This window comes from Rutilus rutilus (genome assembly GCF_951802725.1).
Source record: "Rutilus rutilus genome assembly, chromosome: 18".
NCBI classification, from domain to species: Eukaryota; Metazoa; Chordata; class Actinopteri; order Cypriniformes; family Leuciscidae; genus Rutilus; species Rutilus rutilus.
In genome coordinates, this window is record NC_140231.1 from 24,451,900 (window position 1) to 24,469,835 (window position 17,936).

Below are 17,936 nucleotides of genomic sequence, written 5' to 3' on the forward strand. Positions count from 1 at the left end.
CGCTGTGTGCGGGTGCACAATAGGAATGATACATGCGTCGGTGTACAAAGTCAATTGCGCTGGGTGCAAGATAGGGCCTCAGATACTAAAAAACATCCCATCACAGAATTCGTCAAATCCATTGCTAATATTTACTAATGTTTGTGCTATTTCTAGGTCACCAAAAATTATGTCACTGCCTGAAGGATGATGTCATTAATGAATGGATTCATTGTTAATTTTTATAAATTTTTTTGTGAAAGTTGAAGATTTATAAACGACTAACAGGATGGAAAGTGAAATTGAGGACATAGGAAAATGTATGGCATGGTTACCAATGAAAACAAACTTTTTAATTAGTAAAACCTGAGAAAGCACCTGGGATATTTCTTAATAAATTGCCAGTTTTAGAAGTTGCACTTGAAGACATGACAAAAAGTGCAACATCTGTCATCTTAAATGTCTGCTAACTTAATTATGATATTGTGATAAAAGAAACAAACTGATAAGACTGCCATCTTTAGAAATCGCTAATATAATAATATTTTAGCCAATTAAACCCTGTACATGTTCATGCCACGTCATACTATACAAAATTGATGAGGAATGCATGAAAATGCACTGCATTTGCTGCAAAGTACCTTCTAGTTGTCAGAAATGTATAATTTTAGCAAAAGCATCTACTAATTTTTACATAATGCTCTTTAACAGCACCTGCTTTCTACTACAGGATTGGCTGAGCAAGTTTGGGTATCTCCCACCCCCTGATCCCGTGAATGGACAGCTACAGACCAAGGAAGCTCTGACACGAGCCATCAAAGCCATGCAGAGGTTTGGAGGGCTGGAAGAAACTGGAGTGCTAGGTTAGTACATGCTTTTATTTTCATAATAAAACTCTGGTCCATGGTATCCTTGGTTGTTCTCCTTGCATTTTTGGATGTTTTAAGAGATACGTATTTCTTGTATAGTCTCATGTCCATCTGGCTTACTGCAGCTGGCAGATTTTCTTTTGAAGTCAGACAGAAGACAGAAATAAAAAAGCATCACCCTATCTATCTGCATGCTGCACATGTGTCTGGGTCTGTATTTATGCATGTATGTCTTTCCCTGCAGACCAAGCAACCTTGGGCTTAATGAAGACCCCTCGCTGCTCGCTGCCCGATGTATCAGAGCCAGAGATGTCAGCAGGCAGAAGAAAGCGAGCACTAGCTCCTCAGAATAAGTGGAACAAGAGGCATCTTTCCTGGAGGTACATTCACCATATTTGCATCTGAAACTGAGTGATTGCTGTCAGACAGCTGTACATGTCAGAGATGCATTCAATACATTTGAAATCGAAACATAGAGGAATTGTAGCCTCGTTGATAGTAAGAGCTGATGGAAAAGAGTCAGATTTAGTGATGCAATGGAATGAGAGTTCTTGGCCAAGGCTGAAAGTTCTGAACACACTGGACAAAAAAATATTGGTGATTTTATTACTAGACTGGTTGTATTCTGATTTTATAGTTAGAACATACTGGCATATATTGTGATTTTTCTGAATATTCTGATTTCCTGCTAAAAATATTAGATTATATTCAAAAAAAAAAAATTGGCTTATTTTGATTTCTTTGCTAGAAATATATTGGGTTATTTTCTGATTTTATAGCTAGGAAATATTTGGTTATATTCTGATTTTATGTCTTGAACATATTGGCTAATACTCTGATTGATTTTCTGATTTTCTAACTAAAAACAATGGGTTGCATTTTGGTTTTATAGCTAGATAATACTGGCTATGTCAGAAATCCCTCAACACAAGCTTTTTCAATTTCCATCACAGAAGCTCTCCTCAAGGCTGTCTGTTTTGAAGACAGATTGACAATGTGAATGTGTCTGTTCTTGAAGTGTGTGTGTGTGCGTGTTTGTGTGTGTGCGTGCGTGTGTGCGCGTGCGCGTGTGCATGTTGCTGTGTAATATTGGCTTTTGTTTACCGACACTTGTCTTGGGCTTTATACCATGTTCTTTCCTGTTTCTCATTACTGAAGCCCACTGTGATCTCATATTCTTTGTGTTGTCAATCACAAAGGCTTACATTCAATCCACTCTTACCTATACAGTGAAATACACCTCTGCAACTACCTGTTATTTTTTTATTTGGTAAAACATCAATGTTTAGGCATGTTTGTTAGTTGTATCTAGAGTTATTTTATGACCTGCAAATTAGGTCTCCGTGGCGTGCACATTCTCTGTGCTAGGAAATATATTGCCTTGGAATCAATATAACATTTATCTTCTTCATCATCCACACACGGATAAGAACATTGAAGAATTTATTCTGGATCATCAGGATGTGTTTTTCCCATTTATCCTCATCTGAATGGCTTCATCAGTTGTAGGGTGGTAGTAATTTCCTGACATTTAAATACCATACATAGGGATTGTTTTTTTCTGGCCCGCTCTCGCTAGGTTCTACTCCGCACACACCCGTTCCCTCTTAAAATTCACTCTCTGTATAAAACGTAGGCTATACAAAAATGTAATTGTTATTTGTATTCGTCTTGTCAAGGTACAAAATTATTTTAACATTTTACAGTAAAGACAGTAGAAAAACATTTCAGAAAATTTGATTTAATACGACATCTGTCACTCAAAGTTATAAGCAAAATATGAATAAACGAAAACTATTGGCTTATAGCTATTGTGAAATGAAATCCCTTTTTTAAACAGAGCTATTTAACATTCATGCAAGAAAAGAATGTCCTGACGACACTTTTAGCGTCTCTCGTCCAAAACCCGACCACGAAGGCTGAATCTGTCACTCATCGACCACCTGCCCGCTCTGAGGACTGTATTATGCGTGTGCTGTGCGCACAGACGCATGCAAATAAAACTTATGACGCAGAAAGCACTGGTCCATGCGCACAGCATATGCATAATACAGTCCTCAGAGCGGGCTGTTCAGGTGGTCGATTAGAATGAGAAAAGCGCAGATATGCTGTCAAAGGATGTCCAAAGTACACCAGTTGCCGACCGCGACGGTCTTTTATTCCAGCGCAGCAAGAATTCTTATCTGGTCCCGCGGGAATGCAGACCTCTAGCACAGGGAAGGAGTAGTTTCATTTTCCTCGATTGCTTTCATTGAAAGATATATATTGGGGCACAATTTTGCCATTATGACATATTTAATCAGCCATCATGATAATAATTTTATTTATATTTATATTTTGTGGACGTTTGAGCGCGTAACCCAACACCTACCCCTAAACCTACCCATTTGTATATTATATAATATAAGGATACCTTGAATGAAATGTATTAGTCACTTTGGATAAAAGTATCTGCCAAATGAATAAATTATATACAGTAGCTTGACTTTTCCTTTTGTGTTCCACAGAAGAAAGAAATCCATACAGATTTGTAACAACATGAGAAATTGGGAAATGGGAAATTTGGAGAAACTAGTTTTGAGTGAACTATCTAACCCTAACCCTAACCCTAAATGTAGAGTCATTTCAGACATTCTAGAGCTGTGTTGTGAACATCTTCAACACATACATCCAGATGGTCCGGATTAAATTGCACAAGACATCTGACCTCAAAGACATGCAGTTTAATAAATGTTTGGCTTTCTGACTCAGGGTCCCTTGAGAGTTTGACCTGTGGCGATTGCTTTGAGGCTACACAGGAAGGGGTTCCCTTAAGAATTCCTCAGAAATGTACAGTGTTGGGAACGTTACTTTAAAAAAGTAATTAGTTATAGTTACTCACTACTTGTTCCAAAAAGTAACTGAGTTAGTAACTGAATTACTCTATAATAAAAGTAACTCGTTACCAGGGAAAGTAACTATTTGCGTTACTGTAAAAAAAAAAAAAAGTCAAATAATTTGGATTTTTTTGAGCAGTTTTTAAGTCAGTTGAAATGAGTAGAACAGACAGGTGTACATCACTTTCAATATTTATTGCACGTCGACAGACAGCAAGAGGTTTATCCTGCACATCAAGCATTATCTTTGTAAGAAAAGTAAACAGTTACACCATATAAAGTGCATTTAACTCTGCAAATTAAATCAACCTCTCTCAACTTTTTATTAAAAGTTTTATTAATAAAGTAAAGGCATTGGACCAGTTTATTTGTAGTGCACTGACTGTGCACATTATATAAGATTAATATATTTGTTTTCCTTAAAATTTTAATTAGCAGTAACTTAAACACTTTTTGATGTTTGAACGCCTCACACACACACACACACACACACACACACACGCACGCACACAAATGTAAACACTTTGCGACTTTTCGATCGCGCCCGCGCCTCTCTTTCTTTCTCTCTCTCTCTCTCTCTCTCTCTCTCACACACACACACACACACACACACACACACACACACACACACGCACACAAATGTAAACACTTTGTAACTTTTCGATCGCGCCCGTCTCTCTCTCTCTCTCTCTCTCTCTCTCTCTCTCTCTCTCTCTCTCTCTCTCTCTCTCTCTCTCTCTCTCTCTCTCTCTCTCTCTCTCGGTTCAATACGAATACATGTACCGTTCCACCCTTAGTTCTTGCCTTTGACCTCAATGAATTTGAAGTAGTGCTTATATCTCCACCTTGAAAATGCCAACTTTTCATCGGATTGCTCCTGACTCGCCATCTCTGCTGCTTCATCGAATCTGTTTAGCTGGTGTGTGTGTGGCGCGTGTGCTGGCATGTGTGTAAAAACACTGGCTCTGATTGGCTACCATGAAACACATGACTCTGCCTTAGCCAATCATAATCGCTTACCTTGTTATTAACCCACCTCCTCAATCGCTGTGCGAGCCAGGGGTGTGTTCGGATTACACAGTTTATTCAATCAATGCATAGTAACGCACCGCATTTAACGTTCAGTAATGTTAACGGCGTTGTAACGACGGGAAAAGTAATTAGTTAGATTACCCCGTTACTGAAAAAATAACGCCGTTACCTAACGCCGTTCTTTTAAACGGCGTTATTCCAAACACTGGAAATGTAGCAATGATGTGTTTATCAATGAATGATAATATATAGCTATTTAGCTAAATAATATGTACAGATATTTAAATAATCACTCTGGGTACATTTCAATGGTTTAGCGAATAAAAGTGTGACATATTACACAACACTATCATGCTGGCCTTTGAAGATAATTGAATGTGATTTATATGACTCATAGTGCTAGAAACATCATACACTTCGGAGATACAGATGGAGACAGAAATCTGTTGTAACATTTAGCTTAGAATTTATAATCTCGTTTTTGACCTATTGACATTTGAAATGACTTCTAAGCACTTCTACGTCATTCCACTCACTGTTTAGAAGAGTAGAATGAGCTTTTTGGAAGCAACAATGTGTGTCTATTCAAATGTATTTTTCTTGTCAAATTTGGAGTTAAAAATAATTAATTTGCCGTTCGACACCTGTGCTTTCTCAATTTCCTCATCCTGTCTCCCTCAGCATTTGGATTATTTTTGTGTGACCTTAATTTTAGCTTGAACCTTCCTTCTCTGTGTTAATAAGTTTGGGCAGACTCAGTCGAGTGACCTCCTCAGACCCGCCAAGTGCTGGTTGGGGTGAAGTGACTCCTATAACTGTGCTGGGAGAACTCTATCAGTTCTTGTAAAATGTATGTCAGGAGCTTTGCACCCCTGGTTCAGTTGTAGCGACAGAGGTGTGCCTGTACACCAGCCGAGAAGCCAGTCGCTATAATAAAGCCTGTAATGGCTTGTTTTAGGAGCAGTGATAAAAAGCCTTTCCAAGCCAATTGAAAAGGGCTGTACAGAAAGAGACAGAAAGACAGGAAGGGAGAAGGGACTATGACGGATTCTGAGTGATTATTGCACTGCACTATCATACAGGTTTTGTGTGAGGAGAGATCTTTTAAAATGGGCTTGAGCAAGGGAAGAATCGATAACACAGCAAATGTACAGACAGTATAAAACTCCGAGCTTTTGATCAGCACGGGCTGACGGGTTTTGGCCTCTTTATTAGTTATATTGTTTTTTAGATAAAAATATCTAAACAACCAATTAATTGTTGGTTTAAATTATCAATTAATTGTTGATAATTAATTATCTAATTAATATTAACAACATTAATTAACTTTATTAATTTACAAGAATAATTTAATTAGCACATTGCAATTTAAATGTGAAAAATGTGAAACAAGAAAAATGACAAATGTAGGGATGATAATCAAAACCAAAAAGATGTTTTGTTCGTTTTTGGCAGAGTATCTGGACAAAGGCATGAGCTGTACAGGCTCCGCCCTCTTCTGGGAGCAGCAGCTCATTTAAAGATACATGCATGAAAACAGCATGTTTTTCCTTCCACTCAAAAATGCATTTACAGCATGGTATAATAATAATCTGTGAGGTTTGAGCTGAAACTTCACAGACACATTCTGGGGACACCTGAGACTTATTTAGTAAAAAGGGGCATAATAGGTCCCCTTTAAATATTTTTTTGCTACATACGGATTTTTAAATTAATTAGCATGTTGTTTTTTATCATAGAGTGACAGTTCATAATGACTGTAGCATTGGGATGAACTTCAGAACTGAATCAATCAATAAATAATTATTTTGAGCTGACTCAATCAGACTAAATGATTCATTCCTAAATCTAACAGTTCATGAAACAGAGTTCACTCAGTGATCTGTCCTCAGGAGTTTTGGGGTTTACAGCTCCATGGAAGGAAAGATTGTCAGTGAATAATGACTCAATTTTGTTCTGATGCTCTTGACTTGGACTGTTGTGTAGGAATCCTGTGGACTCATTTTATGATGGTTTCTAAGTCACTATAAATTGGATGGAGATTAAGATTCCTTAAAACATCTCACTTTTGTTCTGCGAAAGAAAGTCATACAAAAATTCAACATTTTGGGGGTTTATTTTTGAAACAACATGAGGGTGAGGAAATTATGTCAGAATTCATTTTTTTGGGGGGTGAACTGTCACTTTAAGGTTTTAACAGGCATCAAAACATCTTTGCACTAAGTATGAATCTTTTTTTCTATTTTTCATACAGTTTACTGGTTCAGACAGTTGGATAAATGATTGATCAGTAAGAACAAGGTTCAGAGGTCCAACTGTCTACACATGTATTCAGAGCACATGGACCATCAGTGTCAAGTGGAGATGGCCCCTCATCATGACTCCATCACTCCAAATTAGACCCTCACCATACTCAAGGGCCCCCACCTGCTCGTTAACACTCTCATTAATTACCTTAATTGATTAGGAGTGATTGCTTTGAAGACAATGTGTTTTTCCCCCCCGCAGACTCACGTTGTGTGTCTTTGGGGTTGATTTCCCAAGCTGATTAGTAGGGAGCAGAGTGAAATGGCTTTATGATAAGCATCTCTTTCCTCACCACCCTCCATTACTCCCATCACATTTCTATCTATCAAACCCTATTGACGCTCCTAATCCTTTCCGTGCCGGATAAAAATGGGAACAACTCTCACAATTGCTCAATACGCTCCAGGCAATACCAAATGAGAGTGTGAAGGAGCTGTTGTGTGATTTCTGTGTCATAGGCATCTATGAGTTCGCTTGAGCATCTAGCCCAGATGCCGGCTTACAATGAGGGCGAAAGTTGTAAATAATCATGCTGTAGTTTAGCTAGATAATCCCACCCATGTCCAAAGGACTCAAATGACGGTAATCCGTCAGGGTTGGATTCCTTTTCATCCCTCATAGCGCGTGCCTGTTTGATTGGAGAAAGTAACTAAAAACCATATCGCTGAATAGGCTGGGGGGATCTTTAAAGGGATAGTGCACTCAAAAGTCAAGATAATGTTATCAATTATTCACCCTCATGTCGTTCAAAACCTGCATGACTTTCTTTCTTCTGTGAAAAACAAAAGGCAAAATTCTTTTTTTCAGTTATAATAAATGGAGCCCAGAACTTTCAAGCTTCAAAAAGGATGCAAAAGCATCATAAAAGTGGTCTAATATGATTCATACACTATATCAAGTCTTCTGAAGTGAGTTTTCAACAACTGCGAATCATTGAGTCAGTGAGTTGAATTCAAGAACCAAATCAGTCTGATTTGTGAAAAAAATATTTCAGACTAGTTTTGTAAAATGGAATTGATTCATTGAAAATATTTGACTCAAAGGAATGATTAATTCATAAATTGGATAATGATACTTCTTTTTAAAAAAGTCTCATGAATTTCCATGGTGCATATAAAGATTTTCAGTGAATAACATTCTTCTGTTTCAGAATTTTACCAAGGCTACACTAGAAAAGGTTCTATAGAAGGTGTTCCTTTTAGGGGTTCTCATCATGGGATCATTTTACGGATTTAGTTTGAATTAATTAATTCATTCATTTTTGTTCATTTATTTTAAATTTGAATAAAATTGTATGAATTATACAGCTCGTAAATATACTTTATCACTAGAATAAATTGAAATATCCCGTTAAATATGAACGTATTATTCATCATTTAAGACATTTCTCCTTATATAGAATCATCTTGGCATTATGGATTATTTCAAATTGAGTCAAATACAGAACCCCATTAACCTTTATTTCTAAGAGTGAATTTGAGGAATCATTCCTTTAAAACACCCATCTGGCTGTGCATCACTCACAATCTGCCTAGTTGTGAGTGTGGAAGATTGATTTGATGTGTGATTATCACCATACAGTAAATGTCCTGTCTGGACCACTGATCTGCAGGGGTAAGACCCGCTGTGAGAATTACGACAGAATAGAGGAAATGAGTTCTTTTGAACTTGCTCCTCCTGATTTCTATTTGCCATTTTCTCTCTTTTTATCCACTTCCCCTCTTGTCTGTCTAATCAGTCTTGTATCACATGGAGACAAAGAAGGGGGATTGTGACTGAAAATTAAACTTCAACATTTGAGCGTTTACATGCTGCTGGGATGACCAATCTTCCCAGAGGCACTTTGTCTGGCTTTCAGGTTAGCTGCCACTGTTAGTGCCTGTATAATAACCAGACGACATGGAGAGGAAAAAAAAAACTCCCTTGATTATTCTCCAATTTATGCCGGCCGTCTATTCAAACCCTGCCAAGGGCACATTATTGTGAAAATGGATAGAAAATTGATCTTGAAATTCATACTCCCTTCCCTAGCACCCTAAATTTTCATGTGACCATATTAGGTCATTGTTTACTTAAAGGACAGACTGAACTTATTGAATGTAAACCTGAACAGACAAAAAGACACAAAATGATGTCAAAATGGCAGTTTTTGGCGAGTGTCCTCATAAGCAGTCTTAAATTAGTTGAGAAGTCTTAAATGAACATCAAGTTCAACAGATTCGCGTCAAGTCTTAAAGTGACAGCAGCCTAATATCCCTGCTGCAGTCTATGTCATAAATGTTAATCAGACAACAAAAGACAAAGAGAAAATCACTCACTGCTCTTGACTGAATAACTTTTGTAGCTTTAAAAGGGATTAATCCATATTTCCATGGAAATATTAAGGTGATACATTCTAAAATAACGGTCGCCTTAAACTCACGCTGGGGGCTCAGCTAGAATATTGTGCATTTTCAGTTGAATTTGGGGAAACCATTTGAAACATTTGTTGTGTTGAGCTATTTAAATTAATTGTTTGATTTGTTCATTGCAAACAGCTGGAAGTCTGTAAATTTTGCCAATAAACCGGATTTTTTATAATATGTATATAATAGACTTTATATGCTGTTTTCTATACTATATCTTTTTGTCTTTTCTATTTTATATATTTTGTTTTCAAATTTTATAGGCTACACCATAAACATGAGCTCAAATTGTACAGTATTTTACCTTAAATTCCCTCTCAAGCTTTAGATTTGCATGTGAAATACTTAGGGGGTTAAGGCGAGACACTACAGGTGAATAGGGTAAAAAATTTAACTAGCAGATATCACCATGAAACTTTCCCAGTTGATTACCTACATTAAGATGAGAAAGAAATGTATTACAAGGTTTCTGTAATTTAATGTTTAAATATGCAAATTAGGCAATATCTAATTAAATATGTGCTAATTTGCATACATTTAAAAAAACGAAATCTGAGTATTGGATAAAGCCAGGTTAAAATAAATTTTTTCATTGTGTTCACATATTAGATGGGGAAAAAATTACAGAGGGATTTATGGATATCTACTTTTGTTATCCTGTAAATCAGAATATACTGTCAATAGCCTTAAAAAAATGATTTTCGCCAAGTTTTTTGGAATAAAATGTTATATAAATCAGGCTAGGAATAATATATTTACAAATCCCTCTGTAAATGTCTTCATAATATAACTAGGTACAAGACTGGAAAGTTTGGTGTATATAGGTGCTACTGATGTGGAGATTTCGGACTTGGAGTATGAGAGAAAAGTCATTTTGAGAAAACGGGCGTCAGCCAATGAGATTGCGCATTCAGCCCTTTTACTTTCACGATTGGTTGCTGATAAAAAGAAATTATTTGGATTATTAATATTTGGATTCGACAGCATTGTACAGGAGAGAGAGAGCTTTCCAGCGATGCATGTGATGACAGGGAGCAGACAGCGATCGCGGAGCAGCATGTTGATTAAGAACGCCAACTTTTGTTGAATTTATGAGAAATCTACAGACATAAACAGACAAAGAGTAGTAAAATAAAGACATAAATGTGTATTTCGGACTTTTTTTTCACCACAAGTCTGAAAGAAGACATGTTATTGAAGACAAATATCCAAAAATCTCAAAATTGACCAGTAAAAAAAAAAAACGATGTTTTTGCCTGCCGTGTCTCGCCTTAACGGCATATCTGGCACAGGTCAAGCAGAAGAGCAATGGGTTAGGATGAATTAATGTACACAGTGTAGCACATCACAGGGAGAATGTTGGCACATCAAGAGGTCACTTAGCTCATTGTAAATTCAGCTGGAGGCAGCGTTGACCTTGGCACGGCACTATTGTGCATCTCCTGTCTTTCCATTTGAACCAACCTGACTGTAAACTCATTGTAGAACCAGCTGTTACCACCTAAACTGCCATAGAACTTGACTGAATTTACATGCTGATCTTGAGCAACCGGTGCAAATACGTTACCAGCACCCAAAGAGCCCTAATAACTGTAATAGAATGCCTGAACCTGGTGCTTGTGCAGAAAGGATAAGTGTATTCTGTGCAGAAGGCACACTTCTTAGTGGGCACTTACAGAGCCAGCACTTTAAAATTAATTTCTCATCGATCTGTGTCTGTAGTTGGAAAGAGGGCTCAAATTGTCCTTGGAAGTGATTACCATCATTGTGGGGTGTAGTGGACCTCCAAATCACACTTAATTGTTTCCAAATTACCTTGAGTGAAACAGAAAAGAGGAAGATGGGAAGAAGATGTGTTGTAACTGTTGTGTATCCTAAATGTATTACCGTGGAAGTAATTCTGAGTTAAAAAGAGCCACGAGACAGTGTTTTAGAGCTGCTTTTGACAGCCTGCTGCATGCCTTGTCCTATCTATGCATTCAAAAGCGGTGTGGAATTTATCTTCTTGCACTGTCGGTGGTCCTACAAAGGGATTCGTGTCTATTTCAAGCCATAGTTTCAAACATATACTCATGTTTCTGCTCTCACAGGGTGAGGACGTTTCCAAAGGAATCAGTTTTGCTAGGTCGAGACACAGTGCGGGCGCTCATGTACTACGCACTGAAAGTGTGGAGTGACATCGCGCCACTCAACTTCCATGAGGTGGCGGGGAATGAGGCAGACATTCAGATTGACTTCACCAAAGCGGACCATAATGACGGATACCCTTTTGATGGACCCGGTGGCACAGTGGCCCACGCCTTCTTTCCCGGAGAACGATTCACAGCTGGTGACACACACTTTGATGATGATGAAGCCTGGACCTTCAGGTCGCCAGGTAAGAAGTCTCTTTTTATACACAACATTTTTTGTATTTTTGTGTACATGTATTTGATTTTTTTTATATATATATAATGTCAAAGATGTGAAATGTACAGGTAGACAGGTAGAGATTGTTTCTGATTGGATCTGACAAGCTAAAAAGACTGCTGTCCACTCCCCTGACTCTTTTTCTGTCTGGAACTGTCCCGGAAGCAGGTGTAATTTCTCAGGACAACTTTTTCAGTGATGTCTGTCAGGTAATAGAGGCATTTTTTGTGCGGTATTCCAAAACAGGATCCGGAGCCCAGGAGGCAAGGCCTGTCTGAAAGCAACAGATGCTGTTGTATATCTCAGTTCCTCATTTTTCTCTCTTGAGCCATAACCTGGCTCAACCATCTCCAGGATGCATCTCCTCGCAATCCAAAGGTGCACATGTTTGCCGAGAGGCTGCGCTAACCACAAGGCTGATAATTAGCATGGGGGCAGGTGGGGTTCCCATTACACAAGCCTGCCCAGTGAGTGAACTCTGATAGGATTGGTTCAAACGACCCTTTGCATCCCAACTCTGCTCTCTTGTGGCTATGGTCCATATGCTCATGGACAGCAGTGGAGTCTGCCCCAATTAGGCCCCCCCATCAGACGAGCAGCTGTTTGCTTAGGCCTTTGGCAGGTGCGGATGTAATATGAGGGACTGAATGAGAGAGAGAGAGAATTAGGGAGGGAAAAGTCCTACTTAAAAATCACAAGCCTTTCACCACCCACTTACACAGTCTCGACATACACAGCTGAGCGATGCACCCCTCCTTCATCTCTCAGTACTGCTGAAGACAAGCCCTCCACCTCTTTGTGTGTGTTCAACTGACCCTTCACCATAACATGGCCATTTCCATGTTTTCGCTTCATTAGCTGTCCATCTAATGAGCACCTGCACCTGGACCTCCCATATGGTCATCAATTATTCGTCATTATTCATTATGGGCCGTTGTAACAGGCCCAAGATTTCTACATCAGCCAAAAATGTCCTGATTTACTGTGTTATTTTTGGCTTCCCATCTGCCCTCTGAGACTATCTAATGAGAAAAATCAAAAAATTTAATATGCATACACCACTGGTCAAAAGTTTGGGGTCAGTAAGATTTTTTTTGTCTCTTATGCTCACTTTTTTTTTTTATAAAAAATGCAGTACAGATTTTCAGCATCATTACTGCAGTCGTCAGTGTCACATGATCCTTCAGAAATCATTCTAATATGCTTATTTGGTGCTCAAGAAACATTTCTTATTATTATAAATGTCGTTGTGTTGTGCTGCTTAATATTTTTGTGGAAACCATTTTTGTAAAGATTTTTAATGAATAGAAAGGTCAAAATAACAGCATTTATTTTAAATATAAATATTTAGTAAAATTATAAATGTCTTTTTTAAATATTTCGTGCATCCTTGCTGAATAGAAGTATTGATTTCTATAAAAAAAATTATCTTACTGACCCCAAACTTTTGAACAGTATAACAGATGTAGAATCTGGACCAATCAGACACACACAAATTATTCATTATATTTAATGAATAATCCAGCAAAGGTCTATAAAACTTCCCCCAAAACTATAACATCACAAATAAAGCTAACACACTGGCAGAACCTGGTGTCCTCTTACAGGACACATTAAGACTGATAAGACTTTTTACGACCCCAAAAGGAATTTGCAGAGAGTTGTGAATCTCACTTAATTCTTGCTGAGAAGGAGAAATAAACCCTTTTAATCCTATATATTCTATATATAACCACTTGAGAAATTATAAACTTGTATAAACATGTATCTAATTTTCCCATCTCATGATTTTCCTTTTATGTGGTTTGGCCTATGTACTCTTTTTAACTCTTGGGTTAATGTTTCAGACTTGCATACTATGGTTAACCAAAATCATATGTGTGGCATGTTTAGTCTCTATAAACTCCAATCTTCGTCCCCCATTTGTTAATTTACATTACATTTTGCTAACTTTGTGACGCATTAGTATTATAAGAATCTTGAAGATTCTTTTGTTAAACATCCAATCAAATTACATGTTCAAAGGCCTGCTTGAACAAAGGGTGGTAAAGAAATTCCCTCCAAAGGGAACAACTTCTTATTGGCTCACAGCCATCCAGAGGGTGTGACATCTTCACGCTTTAAAAATAATTTATCGCAAGATCACGCCTCTTAGCCTTAGTCTATGAGGGCCCTATCTTACACCCGGCACAATGCAGCGTTTCAGTCTGACGCAGTTATCATTTTCACATCCTGCCCCACGTTGTTTAAATAGCAAATGCATTTGCGCCCATTTGTGCGCCCATGGGCATCCTGGTCTGAAAATTAGGTGTGTTCTGGCGCATTGTTGGCGCGTTGCTATTTTGAGGCAACAGAAATAGACTGTGCCATTGACCAACTGAAACCTGGTCTAAAGTCAATGGCGCAATATTTTTTTTGTTATTTAAAGAGCGCGTTAGTAATGTGCGCCTATAGGCGGGTCCACAACCCGCGTACACTCTGCTTATTAAACATACAGGGACGCACAGCAGCACACAAACATGCTAAATATGAAAAATAAAAGGATTACAATGTAAAATATTATTATTGTGTACATAAAGATATGGTGGAATCCGGCTTGTCCCGAAGATGGTCTGCTTGCGCACTTTTACCCCGCGCACGAGCAGTTTGCGCTCTGGAGATGGCTTCGGTCTTTCCACTATCAAATTCCGTCATGTAAATAGCAAATTGCCATGGCGTGAGCGCAGCTGGCATTTAAAGGGAATGGGAGATGAGACTCTGATTGGTTTAACGCACGTAAATCCCAAAACACACCCATTACTCATGAGAATAGGGACAACCCTTTTAGACCATGTGCCTGTGGCGCGCCGACCATTTTTCCCGTCGTTAAACTAGCAAAAGTGGATTCGGACATGCCCTAAGTGAACTTGCGCCCTGCGCTTTAGACCATGCGCTTAGATCGTTAAAATAGGGCCCTTAGTCTCTTAGTCCCTTTCTGAAATCCTAATGTGAAGATGATGCTGAACTAGAAGTTTTCTAAGGACCCCCAAGCTTGTGCCAGGCTGCGGCCTTGTCTTTCTATTCACCAAAGATCCTCTGACTCCCACTGGTTCTCTCTCATCAAGACAACATCAGCAAAGATCAACTTGAGCCTCAATAAATTGGATCAGGACAGTTTAATTCAAATGGGCGAGACATGCAAGTATCAAACTTAGTCTCATTATTTGGTACATTAAGTATCCTTACCCCTTTTTAAGAAGGGCATGTTAGAACTAAACTGATGGTTTGCTCAAGCCTGTTGATCTGCTGAATTTCAAACAATGCTATAACTTCTTGCTTTCCTGTATTCTGCTTCAGCTGTCTTTCCCTTGGTAAACTGTATGCATGTATGTATGTGTATGTTAGAGTAGTTTAAGTGTTTAGTCTAGTTAATAAAGTCTTGTTCATGTCACACGTAAAGTTGTCCGTGTCTCAAGCTCATATACTGGAGTCCCTAATCATAGATTTTGACTATAGGCTCTGAATAGTACTGTACAGTAAGAAAGACATTTCCCATGCCCCGGAAATGTACATTTCTTAGAATTAATAAACAATTAACACTGAGTGTTCACGGCACAAACAGGTTATTTGATTGTAATATTCATTTTACTACATTAAGTTAATTCTATAAACTGATCCAAATATTCATAATATAACAAGTTATGATTGATTATTAATATTTATTTAGAGCTAATTTGTTACACCGATAAACAGTGTTTATGCCATTTTTCAGTACCAAGTATGTATTTTATGGGGTTTGATACCTTGACTAAATCTTCAGCTAGATATAGAGGAATTGCATAATATGCGTCATACTTTTTAATCTTTCAGTTTGTGCAGTTGCCTTTGTTGTTTCCATATACCAACCAGAAAAGGTTTTTTTTTTTTTTTTGACCACTTCTTTTATTGATTGCTATAACGATGTGAAGAAAGTTTCAACCGAAAACACTTAAGTGTTTATGAAAAACATTGCCTACCGTACCTTTAAGAGTGACGAAACATGGAGTAATGCTAAAATAAAGACCTGGATGTTTTATTTCGAAGGTGAGGATGAACCTGTTATTAAGCAGTAAGCAGAATGGGAAACCGTTTAGTAGTTTACAGTATGGGTGTTGCCAAAGGGTGTAAATAATGTATGTGATCGTGTTAGAAATGCATCCACAGATAAAAACTTGCACTCTGGTTTCGAATTTGGTGTTAAATTTCAGTGCTATTAATTTAAAGAACAGTATATATTAGACACTTTCATTCGAAATAAATGTAATTTAATTCAAATTACATCTTAAATCATTATGCAGTAGAAAGAAAAATTTACATTCTCACATTGAAACTTTAAAATGAATTATTTCTAAGATAAAATCCTCACGTTTATAAGGAATATAAATCTTCGAGGCTCAGCTGATTGAACTCCTTAAAAAAAGACGGGCTTTATCATGCAAACAGAGGGTGAGTAAACGTACTTCCCTTTTCCCTGTTTCTCTCTCCCTCCAGCTCAGTCTGGAGAACTGTAAGCATATTGTTTTTGACATAACAAGAACTTTCTCTTTGAGGGAACAGCGGAAAGAAACAGGAAAGAGGAAGTTCTGCTATGTGTTCAGATTAATTAACTCTTAACAGAATTCAAAACGCTTCTTTTGAGATTGTGGGTATCGTCGTACTTGTTGCACAGCAGTGGAGGCGTCCCGTGTTCCCATGGGGCAGAATAAGAGTGGAATCAAAAGAGCATCTCTAGCTATTGTTATGACAGCGGGCAGATTGCTTTTATTAATTATGCCTTCATTGGCTGCTCACTAATGCAGACTGATTATTGTGGCCCAAACAAAAGGCTCATTAAGCAGGTGTTTTTTTGATAAACTTTTCGCAATTTGGCCCAAGCCTGTGAATCACCATTGAATTTAATGTCTGTGTGCGTGTCCACATCTTTTTGTGTGTTTGACAAAATGAGGCAGAAGACCCTGGTCCATTATCGTCCATTTTACTGAGCCGCCAGTCATTAGCAGTGACTATCGTTGATTTCCTTTCTGTGCACACACTGCGAGAGCGAGAGAGAGTGCTCTTTTACCTTCATGAAGAAGGTTATTTTAAGAAATCATCAACTTTCTGCCTATGCTTCAGTGACTGTAAAGGATTAGTTCAACCACAAGTGAAAATACTGTCATTATTTACTCACCCTCATATCCTTCAAAACCAGTATGAATGTCTTTTTCTGTATAACAGAAAAGGAGAAATTTATATCAACTGGCTATGCTACTCTTTTACATTTAGTTGCAATTAAAGGGGACGCTTTAAAGCTTCAAACAGGAGTAGGGTGACCAGACGTCCTGAAAAATTCGGGACAGTCCCGAAATCGAAGCTGTTGTCCCGAATCCCGAATCCGGCCCTAATTGTCCCGAAAATTATATTAAAGCAAATTCTTGAGTATATTGTCTGATAAAACATTAAAAACTGTCCGTGGAAGTTGAGTCGTCCTGCAGCCAGCCCCCGCCGGCTGCTCATTGGCTGCAGCATCTTTCTTTTTCTTTTTTTGAAGTTCTACAAAGATACCTAGACGCGAATTTAAATGCATTGATAAGCGAGCGCGAGTTGCCGCAGCCGCGAGTACAGTGAATGTGCAGGCAGCCAGTCGTAAAGAAGTGATTGATTGGTCGCGGCACTGTGTGCAAAAAAATACTTCGGCCTAATGTCTGATGTTGGGTTACACAAAGCAAATCATCTACACAATTATTTAGTTTTCTTATTTAATGACCGACAATTTCGTCATTATAATAATTTTGGCATAAGGCTTATTAGTGTTAGGCTATATAGCCTGAAATGTCTGATTTACGCACTGTTACAACAGTCTTTTTTTTTTTTTGGTCACAATGACATTTGAGTTCATGATTTTAATGTTGTTGTTTTTTTGTGGCAGACTAAAGATTAATGACAGACTGTTGATCTTTGAATAAAAATATGTTTGGTTCAGGTTTGAAAATTCATTTTATTATAGGCTATGTAGTCTAATATCATAATAGGACTACCCCAAAACCTCCCCAAACATTTCA

At 38.0% G+C, this 17,936-nt stretch overlaps 1 protein-coding gene across 3 annotated transcripts in view; it reads left to right on the forward strand.

Moving 5' to 3' along the window:
- Window positions 1-17,936, forward strand: part of mmp17a (matrix metallopeptidase 17a) — an 86,195-nt gene that overhangs the window by 46,100 nt on the left and 22,159 nt on the right. For 2 of the 3 annotated variants that reach the window (XM_084386673.1, XM_084386675.1), the window contains exons 2-4: window positions 710-842; window positions 1,093-1,228; window positions 11,559-11,845. In XM_084386673.1, coding sequence (XP_084242799.1) covers window positions 710-842; window positions 1,093-1,228; window positions 11,559-11,845 — 556 coding nt within the window. Of the gene's footprint in view, window positions 1-690; window positions 843-1,092; window positions 1,229-11,558; window positions 11,846-17,936 lie in introns of all 3 variants that reach the window. The other variant, XM_084386674.1, reaches the window with a different exon arrangement.